This window comes from Neopelma chrysocephalum, unplaced genomic scaffold (genome assembly GCF_003984885.1).
Source record: "Neopelma chrysocephalum unplaced genomic scaffold, ASM398488v2 Primary Assembly neopelma1_119, whole genome shotgun sequence".
NCBI lineage: Eukaryota > Metazoa > Chordata > Aves > Passeriformes > Pipridae > Neopelma > Neopelma chrysocephalum.
Window position 1 is genome coordinate 1,857,572 of NW_020897781.1, and position 15,738 is coordinate 1,873,309.

General features: G+C 50.5%; 1 protein-coding gene across 9 annotated transcripts in view; it reads left to right on the forward strand.

The window, feature by feature from the left end:
* The first annotated feature begins 2,429 nt into the window (after positions 1–2,429).
* KCNQ2 (potassium voltage-gated channel subfamily Q member 2) overlaps positions 2,430–15,738 on the forward strand; it is a 75,695-nt gene continuing 62,386 nt past the window's right edge. For 5 of the 9 annotated variants that reach the window (XM_027697156.1, XM_027697154.1, XM_027697155.1 and 2 more), the window contains exon 1: positions 2,431–2,793. In XM_027697156.1, coding sequence (XP_027552957.1) covers positions 2,498–2,793 — 296 coding nt within the window. In that variant the 5' untranslated portion in view covers positions 2,431–2,497. Of the gene's footprint in view, positions 2,794–15,738 lie in introns of all 9 variants that reach the window. The other 4 variants (XM_027697152.1, XM_027697153.1, XM_027697158.1 and 1 more) reach the window with 2 other exon arrangements.

Below are 15,738 nucleotides of genomic sequence, written 5' to 3' on the forward strand. Positions count from 1 at the left end.
GGCGGAAAGTGGAAAGCCACGTGCTTGGGGTCCCAGTCATGTGCTTCTGAACACTCAACTACAACTTACAGTGCCAACTCAGGGAATTATATCCATAGAGAAGGAGCTAGAGACGCCCTAAGAGTCCAAGGTGAAGAGAAAGAAGGGGCGAGGCTAGAGCAGGTCTTCATCCCCAATTTCAGGCCTTTTCCACCTCCCAGAGACTGCTCTGTTTACATAAGGAGGCAATCCTTGATGCCACTTGCTCACAAGACCTTGCTTGTCTTTGAGGTTTTGCCTCCCTCCCAAGTGATGCAACAATCCCTGACAGTGCCTACAACCACACCATGTCTTTCCTCATCCCATCCATGCCTTGGGAAGGGTGAAATCCCACCCTTTACCTTTCCCAGTCCTGATTTTTGGTGGTCTCAGAGATAAAGCTGTGCTGCAGTGAGACATTGCAAATGACCAACTAATTAGGCAAAGAGGAGTGCGTTGAATTTAGATTCTTCTTTAGGGCTCACAGACTATTAGTAATCTTGAATTTGTTAATTGAAAATTGCTTCCTCTGTTTGTTGTTGGCCTTTTTATGGAGGGGGATATTTCCTGCTTTGGGACTGCGTCACTGGATCTATAATAATGCACTTTGTACATTAGTGCCAGGCACATTTGTAATTGGCCACCCTATTAAAGAACACTAATGATCTTACAAGTGTTCACAAATAATGAATAGAATGGCCCCTCATTGAATTGAGTAATTTATTCGCTGACATACTTGCAGATCTGTTTTCCCAGTATTTAACCCAGCTTTAGTTTTCTGCCTGCCTTGCAGAGATGGCTTCTCTTTCAGCCATGTGTTGGAGAGAATATGGGTCACAGGAAACATACAGTTCATAAAAAATGTAGGGCTTCTCCTCACTGGCCCTTCTCTTAACGTTCATGGTAGGGTTTGGGGAGTGAGCGGCAGCAGCTTTAATCTCAACTCTCCTCTTGTCCATTAGTTGTCACTGGGATTCTCCTCATGAATTAGGAGAGGATCAAAAAGCCAGGACTTGAGAAGTGCACTCTGGAAGGTCATGTTGATTTTCTCATTTAAATATGAATTTCAGGAAAAGCTGGCAACAATACAGAGTGGCAGAATTGGTTTCCCAACTGCTGACTCTGCTAGAGAGGGAATGAAACACAGCCCTGGGTGGTTCCTGCAGCCAGGAAACTGAGGGCAACCATTTTGCTGCTTCTCCATGAATATTGTGTTGAGGTATTTGTGATGAAAGGAGCAGCTCATCTGAGCTTGGAATTCATGTACAAAAAAAATCTTGTCCTAAAGCCTTGTTTACTTACAAAGAACATGCAGAGGTGTGCAGTTCAGAAATTATCTGTGACTTGTTGGGTTGTAAGGGATAGAAAATCACTGCATAGGAATTGATGATCCTGGGCTTGATCTTATTTGATTGCAGGTCTTCCCATTGCACTGCATTGAACCCTTTCCATGGAGGATAACTGTGTGGGACAGGTACCTCTGCCCTACCTCAGGCTTCTGCAGCCTATTTCTCTTCTCCTGAGTCCTGTGAAGGTGGGAAGGTCAGGAGGAAGAATTGCTTGGGGCAGAACCAGCCATGGGGAGGAAATGGTGCAGCTGGAGCATAAGCAGTGGGGTGTTAAAGAGCTGATTTGGGTCAGCACATCTGCAGATGGGCATTCTATGCTGAGAGCTTGGTCCCTGGGTAACTCAGTGAGCCCATCCCATCATGGTGTGGCTTCAGGGCATAAAGGAAGCTGAAAATTCAGGTTTCCAAGTCCTAAGGTGGTAGGCTGAACCTTCAGGAAGTGTGGAGAAAGGGAATGACTTTGCACATAGGGATTTGTGGTGAGGGTGAGCAGGTCTGGTGGCCGAGTGGCCACCTAGAGATGGGACATGGATTGAGTCCTTCCTGGGAAGCTGCAGCAATGTCTGCACCCGCTGCCAGGGGGACCATGTCGAATCCACGGGGGTGGACATCCTATGGGAAGGGTGCTGCCCAGCCCTTCCCATGGGGCTCTTGCAGAAGGAGCTCACTCCTTGGTGATTTTGGGGGGATGCCAGACCCTGATTTGGGAAAGGGACACTGGACACTGTGCTGGGGGCAGGGGGAAGATGTCGGACCTTGAATTGAGAGGGGGATGCTGGAGGGGGGAACAACCCATTTGGGGGAACAATGCCAGATCCTGATTTTCTTGGCGGGGAACGGCCGGAGCCGCTTTTTCTTCGTTTGGCCGGCGAGGGGAAAACCCGGGTGGCAAACCTGGGTTTTTGGGGAGTTGGGGGGGCGGGTAGGTAGCGCGAGAGGCTTCCGCCGGCTGGGGATGCCAAGGGTTAAGGGGGCGGGCGGCGGCGGGGCGGCGCTGGCGGAGCCGATTGCAGCGGCTCCTGCGGCTTCGGCTGCGCCGGGCGCGGAGCAGCGGCGGGGAGCGCGGGCGGAGCCCCCCGCCGGAGCCCCCCGCCGCCCCCGGCCCCGCCGCCCTCCCCCCCGCCGCCACCATGGTGCAGAAATCCCGCAACGGAGGCGTCTACCCGGGCCCCGCCGCGGAGAAGAAGCTCAAGGTGGGCTTCGTGGGGCTGGACCCGGGCGCCCCGGACTCCAGCCGGGACGGAGCGCTGCTCATCGCCGGCTCCGAGAGCTCCAAGCGGGGCAGCATCCTCAGCAAGCCCCGCTCCGGGGTCTCGGGCAGCGGGAAGCCCCCCAAAAGGAATGCTTTTTATCGCAAGCTGCAGAATTTCCTCTACAATGTGCTGGAGAGACCGCGGGGATGGGCTTTCATTTACCACGCATACGTGTGAGTAAAAAAGGGTGGGGGGGCAAACCTGATGGCAGAGACTCCCCCCGGTTCGGTCTGCCCTCCTCCACCCCTCCCAGCCCCCCAAATGCGCCGAGGAGGGAGGATGCTCCAGCTGCAGAGCGGGTGCGGGGAGGGGATGCCGGGTGCCAGGGCTGGCTGGGGAGCCCCGGGGGATGCTGCGGGGGGCGGAGGCTGAGCCTCTCCCCCCCTCCAGAGCAATCGGGCTGCCGGACCGGGCCGCCGCAGCATCCCGCATCCCTCATCCCGCATCCCGCATCCCTCGCCCCAGCCCAGGCGGTGCCCGGGGACGGGGCGGGAGGCGGCGATCTCCATGCGGGGAGGGGGGTGGGGGGGAGAAGCTGCCCCTGCAGAGCTGGCGGGTGGCTCCTCGGAAAGGTGCGATGCACCCCCTGCCCGCTCCTGCTTGCGGGGGAAGGGGCTGCTCATGCGGTCGGTGCAGGGGGCTGGAGCAGCGGGAGTGACGGGTAGCGACTGTTCCTCCGTCTTGCTTGAAATCACCATAGCAATGCTGAGAGCAGAGGAACAAAAAGCTCCGCTCAGGCACTGTCTCTCCTCCCCTCCCACCCCCCCAGCATCCATTCCCCTCCCCGTCCCCATCTTTGCATGTTGGGTGGCTGAGGAGGGTTTGGGGATGGGGTTGGTTCTGGGGCTCTGCTCGGGGTTCTGGAGGTATTTCTTGTCCCCCCGTGGGAAGCGGCTGAATTGGAGATGTGTCTAGAAAGAAATGCTAATCAGTGTCTGGGGCTCCCTGCCTGCACAGAGCCGAGCGGTAAACAAAGGAGCATCCCTGGGTGCACATCTCCCCCCTGGCACCGGCTTTTAGGCAGAAATGGCCCAGTTGACCCGCGTTTGGCAGAAGGATGCCCATCTCTGAGGCATTGCTGCATAGGAGAGCAGATGACTTCCCGTTGTTCCCAGGACTGCAAAGGGTCAAGATAAATCGCTGTGTTACTGCAACTCCCTTCCCTCTGGGACTTTCCACAGTCCCACCAGGCTCTTCTGCAGGCCTGGGCTCAGGTTGGGGTGCTCATGCCCTTGGTGTCAATGTTTGGTTTGGTTTTTTTTGTTTCTGTGTTTTTCATCATGGCCAGGGCCTCTGTCAGCCCCTGCAGGAAGGTTTTTGGGGCCTTTTCTGTTTTTCTTCCCCCCCGCCATCCTTTTGGTGTTACACTATTGTAAGATAAGGAGTTGGGATGTGCTTTCTGGTCCTCAGCCATTTTGTACATTGAGGCCTTCCCGGGAGGTGTTGGTGGGACTGGTCAGAAGGTGAGATCCTGGCTGGGTGGAAAGGAAAGCTTTTCCTTGCACTGCTGCAAGTTTGGGTCCCTGGAGGATCTTGTGCCCCAAGGGAAATGGGAGAGGAGAAGAGAGAGCATCTGTGGAGCTCAGTTGCAGCTACGATGAGTCCAGTGCTGGGCACCCTGAGCATCCTTCATGCTCTGGCCATCCTCTGGAGTTGTAGGTGGTTTGTGTCACAAAACCTTCCAGAATTGTGTGGAGGGGCCGAGCATCCACATTGTGAGCTGGGAGCTTCCCTGTGCGTGTGCCAGGGACGGGGATGTCGTGCAACGTGCACTGTACACTGTGAAACACAGGTGAGAGCCCAGCTTGGGACACTGGGGTGGCAGTGATAGAGAGGGAAGGGGCTGAAAGCCAAATGACAAGCAGCAGGGGTAGCCCTGACTGTAAGAGCTTTATAAACAACTTTGGCTTCTTCAGCTACTGTATCTTAACTTCTGACCTGTTCGGCTCTCTGCGGTGGCATTTGCTTGGGCAGCCAGGAGTGCTCCCAGGGCAGGAGCAGGGTTACCCCAAGCAGATCTGTTCCCAGTGCCAAACTGGGGTGCCCATTGGTTCTCCCAGCCCAAGCAGCTGTGTTTCTTCTGGGCTCGTGACTCTACTTGAGTCTGCTGTGACACCACATGGAGCCACTGAAAACCATCCCCACCCATGCACCTGCTGGGAAAGGGAGGCTGAATTCAGGGCTGAAGTGGGAATTGCCCCAACATCTGTGAAGCATTGGTGATATAATTTTTTTTTATGGTGTATTGAGAACTTATATGAATTCCAGTCTTCTGAACTGTACATACGATAGGTTTAGCCTTGGCAGTTTCTGTTTTGTTATTTAAAGAGCTGAAGGATTTGGTAAACTTCATACAAAGTCCCCAGGATAAGCTCATGCACCAGTTATCAGCCTTTGCTGCCTGGGTCAGTCCGGCATGGCCTGTGTCAGGTCTGTGAGTGTTGGAATGGGGCAGGGAGGGGCTTTCCTGGGTTTCTGTAACTGGAAGTCTGTAAGCCAGACAGATAGGACAGATAAAAAGCTTAGTCGCTGCATATTTGAAGATATGGGAGGATGATGAGAGTGGCTCAAGGTCATAAAGTTTGTATGGAAGAGCTGGAACCATCCAGATGTCCCGATGGCCGGTGCAGTGCCCTACCTGTGCTATTGGGGTCACTCTGTCTCCTCCTGCCCCAAACCCCATTTTGTGCCAAAGCCTTGGGCACAAAAGCACCTTTAGCTCCCATGCTGCAGGAATGGGAGTCCTGAAAAGGACTGTGGATGAGGATGCCTTGCTCTGCTACTGTCTTGGGCTCAGTCAGACCCCCACCCCGACCCCATCTGCCAGCACCCCTATTTCTCTGCTCCTGCTGCTCACAGGGACTTTCTTGCAGGAAGCTTTAGGAGCTATTTCCAGTGTGAATGAGTTTGTGACCCTGCAAGGCTGGGATTTTAGCTTGTAGAGATGCTTATAGACCCAGCCGAGTTTCTCGGTGTGGAGCTGCTCCGGGGCCACTGTGCTGCCCTGGCAGCTCCCTGCACCCAATGCCAGGACACAAACTGTAGGGACTCTCTCAGCATGGAGATGCTTTAACAAATATGAGAGGTGCCTCTGGGTCAGTACCTCTGACAAATGCCTGTCTGCAGAGGCCCATCTCCCAGGTAGGTTCTCCACCAAGTGATCGATGCTCTGCCTTGAGATACTCGTGCAGGTTGCATTTATTTCCAGTGCTGCATCCTAGATCCAATCCATCTGATTTCATTCCCCCACCTCTTCCTGCTGTTGCTCATTCCCTTCCACACCATTTCATGCATAAGGAACCAGGGAAGTTCAAACCAGGGAAACTCCCCCATTTCCTTCCTCACCCCCAACCCCAACTCATAAATGTGGTCTCATCTCAAATGTTACCTCTCTAAAAGTGCTGTTACCTCTGTGAGCAAAAGCACAGTTATATATTTTTGTGTTAGGATGCATTTTTGTACTTAATAGCTCTTCCTACACTGATGCAACTGGGTGACCTGCTCATGGGAGCTGTGTATATACAGATCATATGTAACATATATTTTGCATTGCCCCATGGACAGCTGAGCCTGGTGGGCCCCATTTTTGAGTGTGGCTGGAGGTGGACTCTGGTTCCTCTGTCTCATCATCCCCCGGTATTCCGATATTTCTTTCATTATCTTTCCTTTTATTCCTCCCTCCCCCCTTTTTTTTTGGCAGATCCTTAACGATGCAGCACATGGCCTCATTCTGTTCAAGGCTGAGCTGAAACTTGAAAAGTTGAGCTGTGTCTAAATGGCAGATCAGGATTTTTGAGGGATGCAGCAGCACTCGGATCTTGAGGCAGTTTTGTGCACAAGGAAGCAGTTGGCTTCCAAAATGATTTCATTTTATTTCTTTGAATAATCAAAGTATTTTTTTCCTCCTTCTAACCCTTTTACCTTGGTTACTGCAACCTGTCCTGTGCTCAGAGGTGCTGAGTTGGAAGGGCTGTAATACTTGAAAGTGATTTTATTTCAGGAGGGACCACTGTGTTCTGTGCTAGTCTAAGCAAGGTGCTTGCAGTGGGCACCTCCAGAGCCTGATGTGTCTGGAAGCCCATTTGCTGATCTGTGGGTGAGCTGCTCATGTTTGGTCTCTGAAGAGGAGGGGCCTGGATTTGGGCCAGTAGCAAGAAAACAGCCTGGATTTAGGCACTTTTAAATCTGTGTCCTCAGGAACCAACATAATTCTTGCATTTCCTATTTAGAATTTAGAACCCTAATGCGCCTTTTTAACTGTGTTAAAAATAGTTTGGGTGCATTTTTTATCTGCATACTGTGCACCATACATTCAGTTAATTAAGCAAGCGCACGGACTCAAATTATAATAAGGAAGAACATTTCCTCTCTGTCTAATTCTCTTAAAATTTCCTTGTACCATCGCCATCCCATTTGTTCTTCCCTTTTAACCCAGCCACAAGCCACCTCTCTCTTCAGAGCGTCTCCTGCCCGTGCTGCATCCTGGCATGGCCACAGCTGGCACGGTGGGAGCATGGGGAGTGGATGCAGTTGCTTCCCTGGAGGTCCAGGGTTTCTCAGTGCAGGAGTGGCCTCTTTTGTTACTCCTTCCTCTCCTCGGGGTCTGATGAGAACATGGTTATTTCACACAGATAATCTCTCACATCAGAACTTTGGGGTAAATGTAGTTTGACAGTCTCAAATATCCATCCCCAAACTCTGAGGAGCGGTGGTTCATGGCAAGCCCTCACCCGCAGACAGTGTTATTGCGGGCAGGTACAATGCCACCAAACTCAACCCATCCACCAGTGACATACAGGGACCTCCTGGATTCTCCTTCCCACCTCTTAGTTGAGTACTTGGGATGAAGGAGCCAGCACAGACCTCCCACCGGTGCTGAGCTTAATGGATGTGCTGGGCTTTGACTCGCAGCGCTGGTGCCCTCAGCCGAGTGGTTGTGTCCTCCTGAGGGGCCAGGGGGACCTTCACGGTGTGAAGCCTCACGAGCTCCTCCCCAGCTTAGTCAGAGCTTGGTGGGAGCAACCTGATTTCAGTCACTTTAATGTGTCACGTTCCAGGCGTCACACTCACCCCACACTGACATTAAGGAAGCGAAAAACAAGTTGATCCCCTGGGTGACCTCCTTTTGGTGCTGCACAAACCTCACTCAACCAGATGAGTCTTGCTACGGCTCAATTTATTATTTATTATAAGAGGAAATAACCCGAAAAGCAAGCCCTAAATCATATACTAAAGGGAAGATGGGCATTGCTGAGAGATGCAGTTAGCAAAAATCAGGTTTCTTGATTTTTTTTGTGTTGCAGCAGAAGGAAGGGACATCAGTAGGGTAACAAATTGTGGTTCCTTTGGCAGGGCAGAGGGTTTGCCTGTCAGTTAGGCACCAATGATGCTTACAACAATAAAAAACACCTAAGTTTAGTGTTTGACTTACGGGATTTAAGTAGCAAACACTTAGCCCTTCATAATCCCAGTTAAGGCAGCCCAAATGCTTAGCTGGTTTCTTAGTTCTTGAGGAACAGATTCCTCTTTAGGTTGTGGGGATGGGGAGATGTGCCAGTCCTTTTTCCTGCTATGTGATGTCCTGTGGAACAGATAGAGGAGAGCTGAGAAAGGTGGGGAGTGATTCCTACAGAGGATTAAACTTTGTCTGTGGCCTGTCCCTGTTGATGTGAGGTCTCTGTTCCTAGTGCATCAGAGCAGTCTCCAGCACTACACATTACTTCAGAATAATGCAATATTTGTCCAATATTTAATGCAATAATGGTTCAAAAGGAACCACATTGCAAAACCAGATTGTTGTGGTGGTCTAAACTGAGTGTCCTGAATGTTTTTAGATGGGACCTGTGATGAAAGCTGATCTGACCAGTGAGCACATGACAGCAAAACCAGGTAGTGCAGAAGGACAGTGAGCACAGTGGTTTGGCTGGTGCAGCTGGGTCCTTCACCACTGTATGTTTAAATGGCTCCTAACCAGGTTGCAAGGAAAAAAAAAACCCAAACGCTTGGGCTATTCTGACAGTCACCTCTGGCAAAAGATGGCCCCGCTTGGACTGCAGGAGTAGGTATTTAAGTGTGGCCCCTTGGTGGATGTGCCCATCTACCCATATTGAAAGAAAAATGTAAATTTTCTCCAGTAAAAACAAGTTGTGTGACAGTTGATCTGACTTGTTCAGCTCGTCTGCTGTGACCTCAGCTCCCCACTTGGTTCTCCTGGCCTTCTCCTGGATAAACTGCAAATGCAGCCTCCTGTGACACTTACAGTGGAGGTGTTTTGGGGGCGTCATGTGCAATTATTCTAAAGCACTGAAATAATTACTTACAGTGTTTGATGGGGAGCATCTCTCCCAAGGCACCGGCTGGGATGGCGAGAGCTGCTTTATTACAGCCCCAGGGCTTCCTGACAGTCTACCTGCCAATAACTGAGGGAGTGCAGAGCATTCCTCCAGAACTCTGGTCTCTCTTGGGCATCACTCCAGCCTCTTAATGTACTTTTTAGATGTGTGGAAAGCTTTGGTGTTGGTAAACATCCATCCAGTGACTTTTTTTAGTGGATTGGATGTCAAAGGACAGCCTTTTCCAAGGCATGAGAAGCAAGAAAACCTCTTGGTGAAATCTTCTCACCTCTTGCTCTTGCTGCTCTAGGGAGGTGATTTAAAGCTACATCAGAGTCACTGGGGCTGCCGGGTGCAGCAGCAGCCTTGGCTTTGCAAGTGCTGTGACTGAGCAGTGACTTGGTTTGTTTGGGGAGTTAAAATGTCCAGTCATTTCAGGTGGAGTGGGCTTTCAGCTTGAATTTGGTAATGCTCAGATGCAAGCTGGATTCCTTGGAAAATCCTATGGAAATCCCATAGGAGACTCAGTGCAGGATAACGTGGGCAGGTTTGCCTTCTGGAGGTGCCCAATGGTCTCTGCTGATGGCAGAGGGAGCCTAAGTTCCCTTGCACACCTTAGGGGAGAGTTGGGTGGGATGAGTCCAGACAAGGAGGAGAGAAGACAGAGCCTGGCATGATTTCCAACTGAAAACTGGAGTGAGTTGAGGCATCTCCCACCTCCTTCCTCCAGCCCCAGTAGGAACTGGGGTGTTCAGAGGCAGAACTACGCTGTGGACACCTCGCCAGGTAAGGTCAAGGTGAGAGATGAGGCTGATCCGCACTGAAATGGGATGACCAGGATCTGACATCCACGTTTACTCAGCCACATTTGAGAAGTGGTTTTGAGAAAGGAACCATTGTAGCAAACCCTGATCAGCTCTTGTAGACCTGCAACCCAATACTCAGGGGAAATCAGAAGGTAATCAAGCCTTGCTAATGCTGACTGTAGTTCCTAAGCAGCTCCAGTTGTGTTTTGGCTCTTGGAGGGGAGCACCCGGTGGTCAGTCCCCATTCAGAGATCTTCCTTTTTAAATGCCTCCCATGGGAGATAAGGACAGGGAAAAGAAACAAGAGGACAGACAGAGGGACTGACTGAGTTAGGAGGCAACCTCTTTCTTCTGAGGATCCCGGCAATCCATCGTGGCTGGTGCTTGGTCTCTTCAGGACGGAATTGAAAGAGGCAGAGATTTTGCCTTCCGGAGGGTCTTTCCCAGAGATTCACAAATTCCTCATTTGTAAACAAACACTGATATGCCTGGAAGTCCTGCTTTCTCATTTAGAGCTCTGCCAGCCCGGGGAGGTGACAGTGTCACAGCAAAATATGGCTGGGGTGGCAGAGGAGCTGCTGTCACGCACTGCAGTGGATGAGCACAGCAGGGCAGGCAATCCTAACACAGCTTCCACAGCTGGGCTGTCACTCTCTATGAAGTTATTGTGATGCCCAGGAAAAAAAAATTAGCTAGCAGAAATCCTGACTCAAAGATGACTGGTGTACACACCCCTCTTCTGTCTCCTGTGTGAGTGTCTGGGTACCTGCTGTGTGTGTTTCTTGCAGCTTTGGTTTGATGTGGTGGGAAAAATTAATATGGGGTACAAAAGAAAAAATTCAGTCAAAGAATAGTTAAAATAAATAGAAAGAAGAAAATAATACTCTGTTAATATTACATTAGTGTGCAAGCACCCCTAATGGAAGTAGAAGTCTACAAGCCTTTGTTTTGTGCATCAAGTCAGAGAGAGCCAGTCCACGCTATAAGACTTGGTGTATTGAACAGTCAAGACAGATGAAAGGCATAAAGTAGTTGGGGCACTGCTGGTAAATTTTATCTTTGCTCCACTTTTCTTTTTAATAGTATTTCCTGTCATCTTATTTGCTTTTGAACTGGTGGGTTGGTTTCTATTCGTGCTCCTCGGGTTTGCAGAGGAAGTTGGGGTTGGCTTTGGCTACAGCAGACTGTCAGAGACGTGAGCCAGCCCATCTCAGTGGGAAATCTCATGGTCTGAAAAGTTAATGTTGGGCTGGGAGGATGAGGGTGGCACATCTTCCCAGGGACATGGATCACCCACAGTGGGGCAGTTTGCTGTGATCTCAATGTTCATTACAGATGCAGCACATAGAGGGCCGTGAATGGGTCTTATTGACTTTCTCCCGTTCGAGTGTGACATGTGGCAGCAAAATGACAGCACTGGGAGACTTTCTCCTGCATGTTTATGGGCTTTTGCACAACTCGGAGTCTCAAAGTGGCCATTAATTGAGTTTATGCTTGCTGGGAGGTTCGTTACCTGATCTGAAGAATGTAATAAGGGATGTAAGAGCACTCCATCTTTCACTCAAGAGGGGAGCAAAAGAGGTAAATATAAATATCTGTATATTATAGCTGGACAAACAGGGAGTGAGGCTGTGTTGCCTCCTGCCACTTCAAGCCATATGGTGGTTAAGCCTGAGTGCTTCCACGAGGGGCAGTGAAAAACAAAAGCTCTCCCCAATAACGAGGACAACTCATTGGTCTTGAGGCAGGTAGACTGCAGGAAGGGCTTAGGCTGGTGTGCCCATTGCATCAATGTTGGACATTGGTTTATTTCTGTAGTTACTCATCCTTCCTCTTCCTCCATGTCTGGCAAGGCTGGAAATGCCATGTCATGTCCAGTTAACCTCTTGCTGGGCCTTCCTCCAACTTTTCTGGGGTTTATTAGCAATGATTCGTGTTTTGAGGACTAGTGAGATTCCTGAGTCATCTCCTTAGGCAGGGAGCTATTTATTTCAGTGTGTGTGTTACACTCCCCGGGAGTGGGTGTCTCTCTTCCGCTTTTGGATCCTGCCCTGACTCTATATAAAGACTCCTGGCTTGAATGAGCAGCAAAACCCACCCTCAAACTGGATCCATCACTTGGAAGGTTCGTGCTGCTGATCCCGTCTCTCCTGGCTGAAGGAGCATGGCCATTTGGAGCATGGGTAGGAGCTTGCATGGGACATTTGTCCATCTTGGGGTGTTACAGCTGCTGGGACAGCTCGTAGGGATGCAGAGGGCTGGGTGTCCGTGTCCAGGAGCATCTCTTGCTCTGCAGTGGCTCAGGATGGAGGGGTAGGTGTGATTTGTAACCTCTTTCCTCCCCAGAGGTTGATTTGCTGATGCTGTTGGGTTTTTGATCATTGTGGTTTTTCTTACTTAGCAGAGGTGAGATATTGAGTGGCTGTAATTCCCTGTTGGTTTTAGAGCAGGGACTGGAGGTGCCATGGGCAAATGTGGACGGGCTCCTCGGAGGCACTGCCAGTGCTGGAGCTGCCAGGTTTGCAGGAATTTCGTTGTGTCATTTTTCCCAGGATGGGCCTTTCCACAGGCATGTTTGTGTGCTGGCCTTGCAGAAAGCTGCCTTGCTGCATATGGATTTGGGGGTGAAGGAGAGCCCATCACATAGCACCTCTCCGGGGAGCTGCAGAGAAGCCAGTGTGCTGATGGCAACGTGCATCCAAAAGCTGACTTCACACCCAATTAAGCATCACCCTGAGCCAGAGGGACAAGTCCTCATGTCATTATGTCTTGAACTCAATTGCTGGCACTTCATGAGGGCTCTGTTTCCACAGCCTGAGGGAATGAAGCATTTAATCTGTATCAGCATTAGAGAAACTTGGTTAATGTGACCTCGTGGTTTGGTTCTTGTGGGTAGTGGATGCACATCACTGTGGCTGTCTTTTTCTTAGTTATGGCTATTCCTGTAAGGAAGGAAATAGACCTAAAGACAAAGGGAATATCCTGAGCTCTTTGTCTGTAATTTATGAGAATTTTGCACTGAACTTTTCTTCTCCACGTTTTTGTCTTAAAACATCTAAATGCTTTTAATGCTATCCCTAATTAGCAGCTTCTCGCTAATCATATCAGCTAATGAGGGGTAGGAAGAATTTCTGCACTGACCTTTTGTTGCTGCTGATGTTTTTCTTTTCTGCAGCAGAAATCAGATACAATTTGAAACCTTCTCTGAGCTGCCCCTCCTGCACTCCCTGATGCATGTTTGCGGGTGGTGGGAGCATCTTGAGTCGTGCTAAATGGCACAGAGTGAGCTGCTGAGGGTTAGTCTGGGAATCAGTAGATCTCCCATCTAAGTCTGTGATAAACAGAATCGTAGAATTGGGTTGGAAGGGACCTTAAACCTCATCTCATTCCACCCTCCCTTCCATGGAGAGGGACACCTTCCACTAGATCAGGTTGCTCCAAGCTCTGTCCAACCTGGCCTTGAACATTTCCCGGGATGGGGCAGCCACAGCTTCTCTGGGCAACCTGTGCCAGGGCCTCACCACCCTCACAGGGAAGGATTTCTTTGAAATACCTAATCTAAACCTGCCCTCTGTCAGGTTTAACACCATGTAGATCTGAAACTTAAATTAGTGAAGGTTGAACCAGCCTTAGTATGGAGGGAATGATTTGAGGTTTTGAGTGTAGGGAAAGGTAATGAGAGTCTCTGAAAAAGGCAAATGAATGGGACTGTTTTACTGTAGACATCTAGAAGTGAGTGAGACATATCCCAACCTCAGATCTTCACCCTGTGCTTTGGAAAAGCCAGATCTAGGAGACCTGCTAGTCCTTCAGGGCTTGACATTGCCTGGACTTGACCCATCCATGTGCAAGAACTTGGGGAGCACCTCCATCGAACTTGCCTTTTTTGCTGCCCCTCTTTGGAAATGCTCTGCAGAGCAAACACCCTGCTGTGGATGTGTGCTTGGCAGAGAGTACCTGCCCAAATCCCAGCCCACTGTAGAGAAACAAGCTGAACCTCCAAAGAGAGTTCAGTTCTCCCTAGCCCTCCTCTTCTGGCTCTTCCCCACATGGGAGCCGATGGCTGTTAAAAACCCCAGAGGAACTAATGAAGCTCATGAATTGCCTCCCCATCTGTGACTCTTTAGTTTGCAGCCACACCCCTGTGGGATGTATTGGGAAAAGTGGCCAGAGCCAAACCTGACCTGTGACAGCATTCCCTTTCTGGCTGCAGTGGGCCAGTGGGGTGTGAACCCCACCTGGGTAACACAGGGGGCTGGTAGAACCCAGGGAGGCAAGCACAGACCTGATGGGGTTGCTCACTTGCATTCCATTTGCTAACAGGCAGCAGGAATTAAATGGAGATTAATTAAACTTTTTATTTTTTTTTCTCCTCCTTCCTGCTTCCTCTTGCTCTTTGCTGTTTCTAGGGAAGACTGAAAAAATGTGCTAGAGAGGAAGCTCAACTCTGAGCATCCCTTCATGAATTCAGAATACGGCCCCCGTGGGACTGCAGGGAAAGGCCCTCTAATTATGGGGAATGTCCTGTGAGGCCGGGTTACACAACCAGGATGGAGAGCTGCTCCTGCTCTGGTTAGCAGCAGGCTGATGATGCTGTAACTCCAAATACTACCTGGCTATTATCCATTCATTGCTTTTTGTCACTGTCGGTGTCCTCAGCGCACGGCACAGACCACTCGCGAGGCTCCGAGCCAAGGAGGAGGTGGGAGGGAGCGTGCGGGATCATAAAAGGGCCATTTGGTACTTAGAGTGCCCGGTGACATAATTCCCAGACAGCCCGAGCGTATCTCGGAGCCGGCTGACGAGTCGCCGGGGAGATTTGGCTCCGATGCCGCCGAGTGAAGGTGACTCCTTCCCGGCTCTGGCAGGAGCGGGATGCCCTGATGGGGAATTCGTGCTGCGGCGGCTGCTCGCGGGCTCTGCACCGGCTGCTGCCGCTGGGTCAGGAGCCAAGCCACCGTCCGGGAAAGGGGTTTGGGACTGTTGCAACTGCCCCGAGCTGTTACACGGGGGAGGACGAACACCTTGGCTCTGGTGCTGGGCATGCCCTGGTGTCACGTGCGGGAGGACGCTGCTCCTGCCTGCTCCCGGGTGGCTTTGTGCTGTCATTTAAGATGCTGTATTGGCTCTGGTCCATCTGAGCCTTGATTGCTGGTGTGCTTTGCAGTGGTTTTGTGCCAGGCTTTATTCTGCTCCAGAAGGATTTGTTGGTTGCTGAGGGCCATGGGGACGCCTTGAGCTACGCCTGGGCTTAACCTCAGCTGTGCCCCCCTGTGCAGGGGGGAATCACTACCTTCTTTTCCAGTTTGGGAGCTGAGGTAGGGAGGAATTCAGTGACACAGGATGCCTGCAGCACGAAATCCAGCATCCCTGCTCCCCAGACTGTAACCCTAGCCTCTCCCTCCTCCAGCTGCAATAACCATTTCCCATACAGACAGCATGTATCCTTGTCCCATCAGGCCTTCCTAGGCTTTGAATTATTAAATATTGTCTCTGATCTCCATTATAAAGGTTGTTAAAGCACAGTTACTTATCAGAATAGAAAATGCTGATTTTGGCTTTATCTGCTTGTGGGATTTACAATAAATAAGAAGAGTTTAAAAAAAAAAAAAAGGAGAGAGGGTTGGAATTGTCCAAGGCCAGGTTGGAAGGAGCTTGGAGCAACCTGGTCTAGTGAGTGGCATTCCTACCGATGGCAGGAGGGTTGGAATGAGATGATCTTTAAGATCCCTTCTGATCCAAACCATTCTGTGATTCATGAAAAAAAAAATCACGAGAAGCTGAGGTTTCAGGTAAACAAAGAGAAGTAACATCTTCACAAGAGGATGTCCAGTTTTGTCCTAGTACCCATGTGATCACTGGTTTGTGTCTTCTGTTCAAAACAAAATCCCATGCGAATTCATTAGTGTTAATAGGCTGAAGAGTGGTTGCAGCTGTGATTTCCGTGATGCCCAATTACAGACTGTGCTCTGGGAGTGCC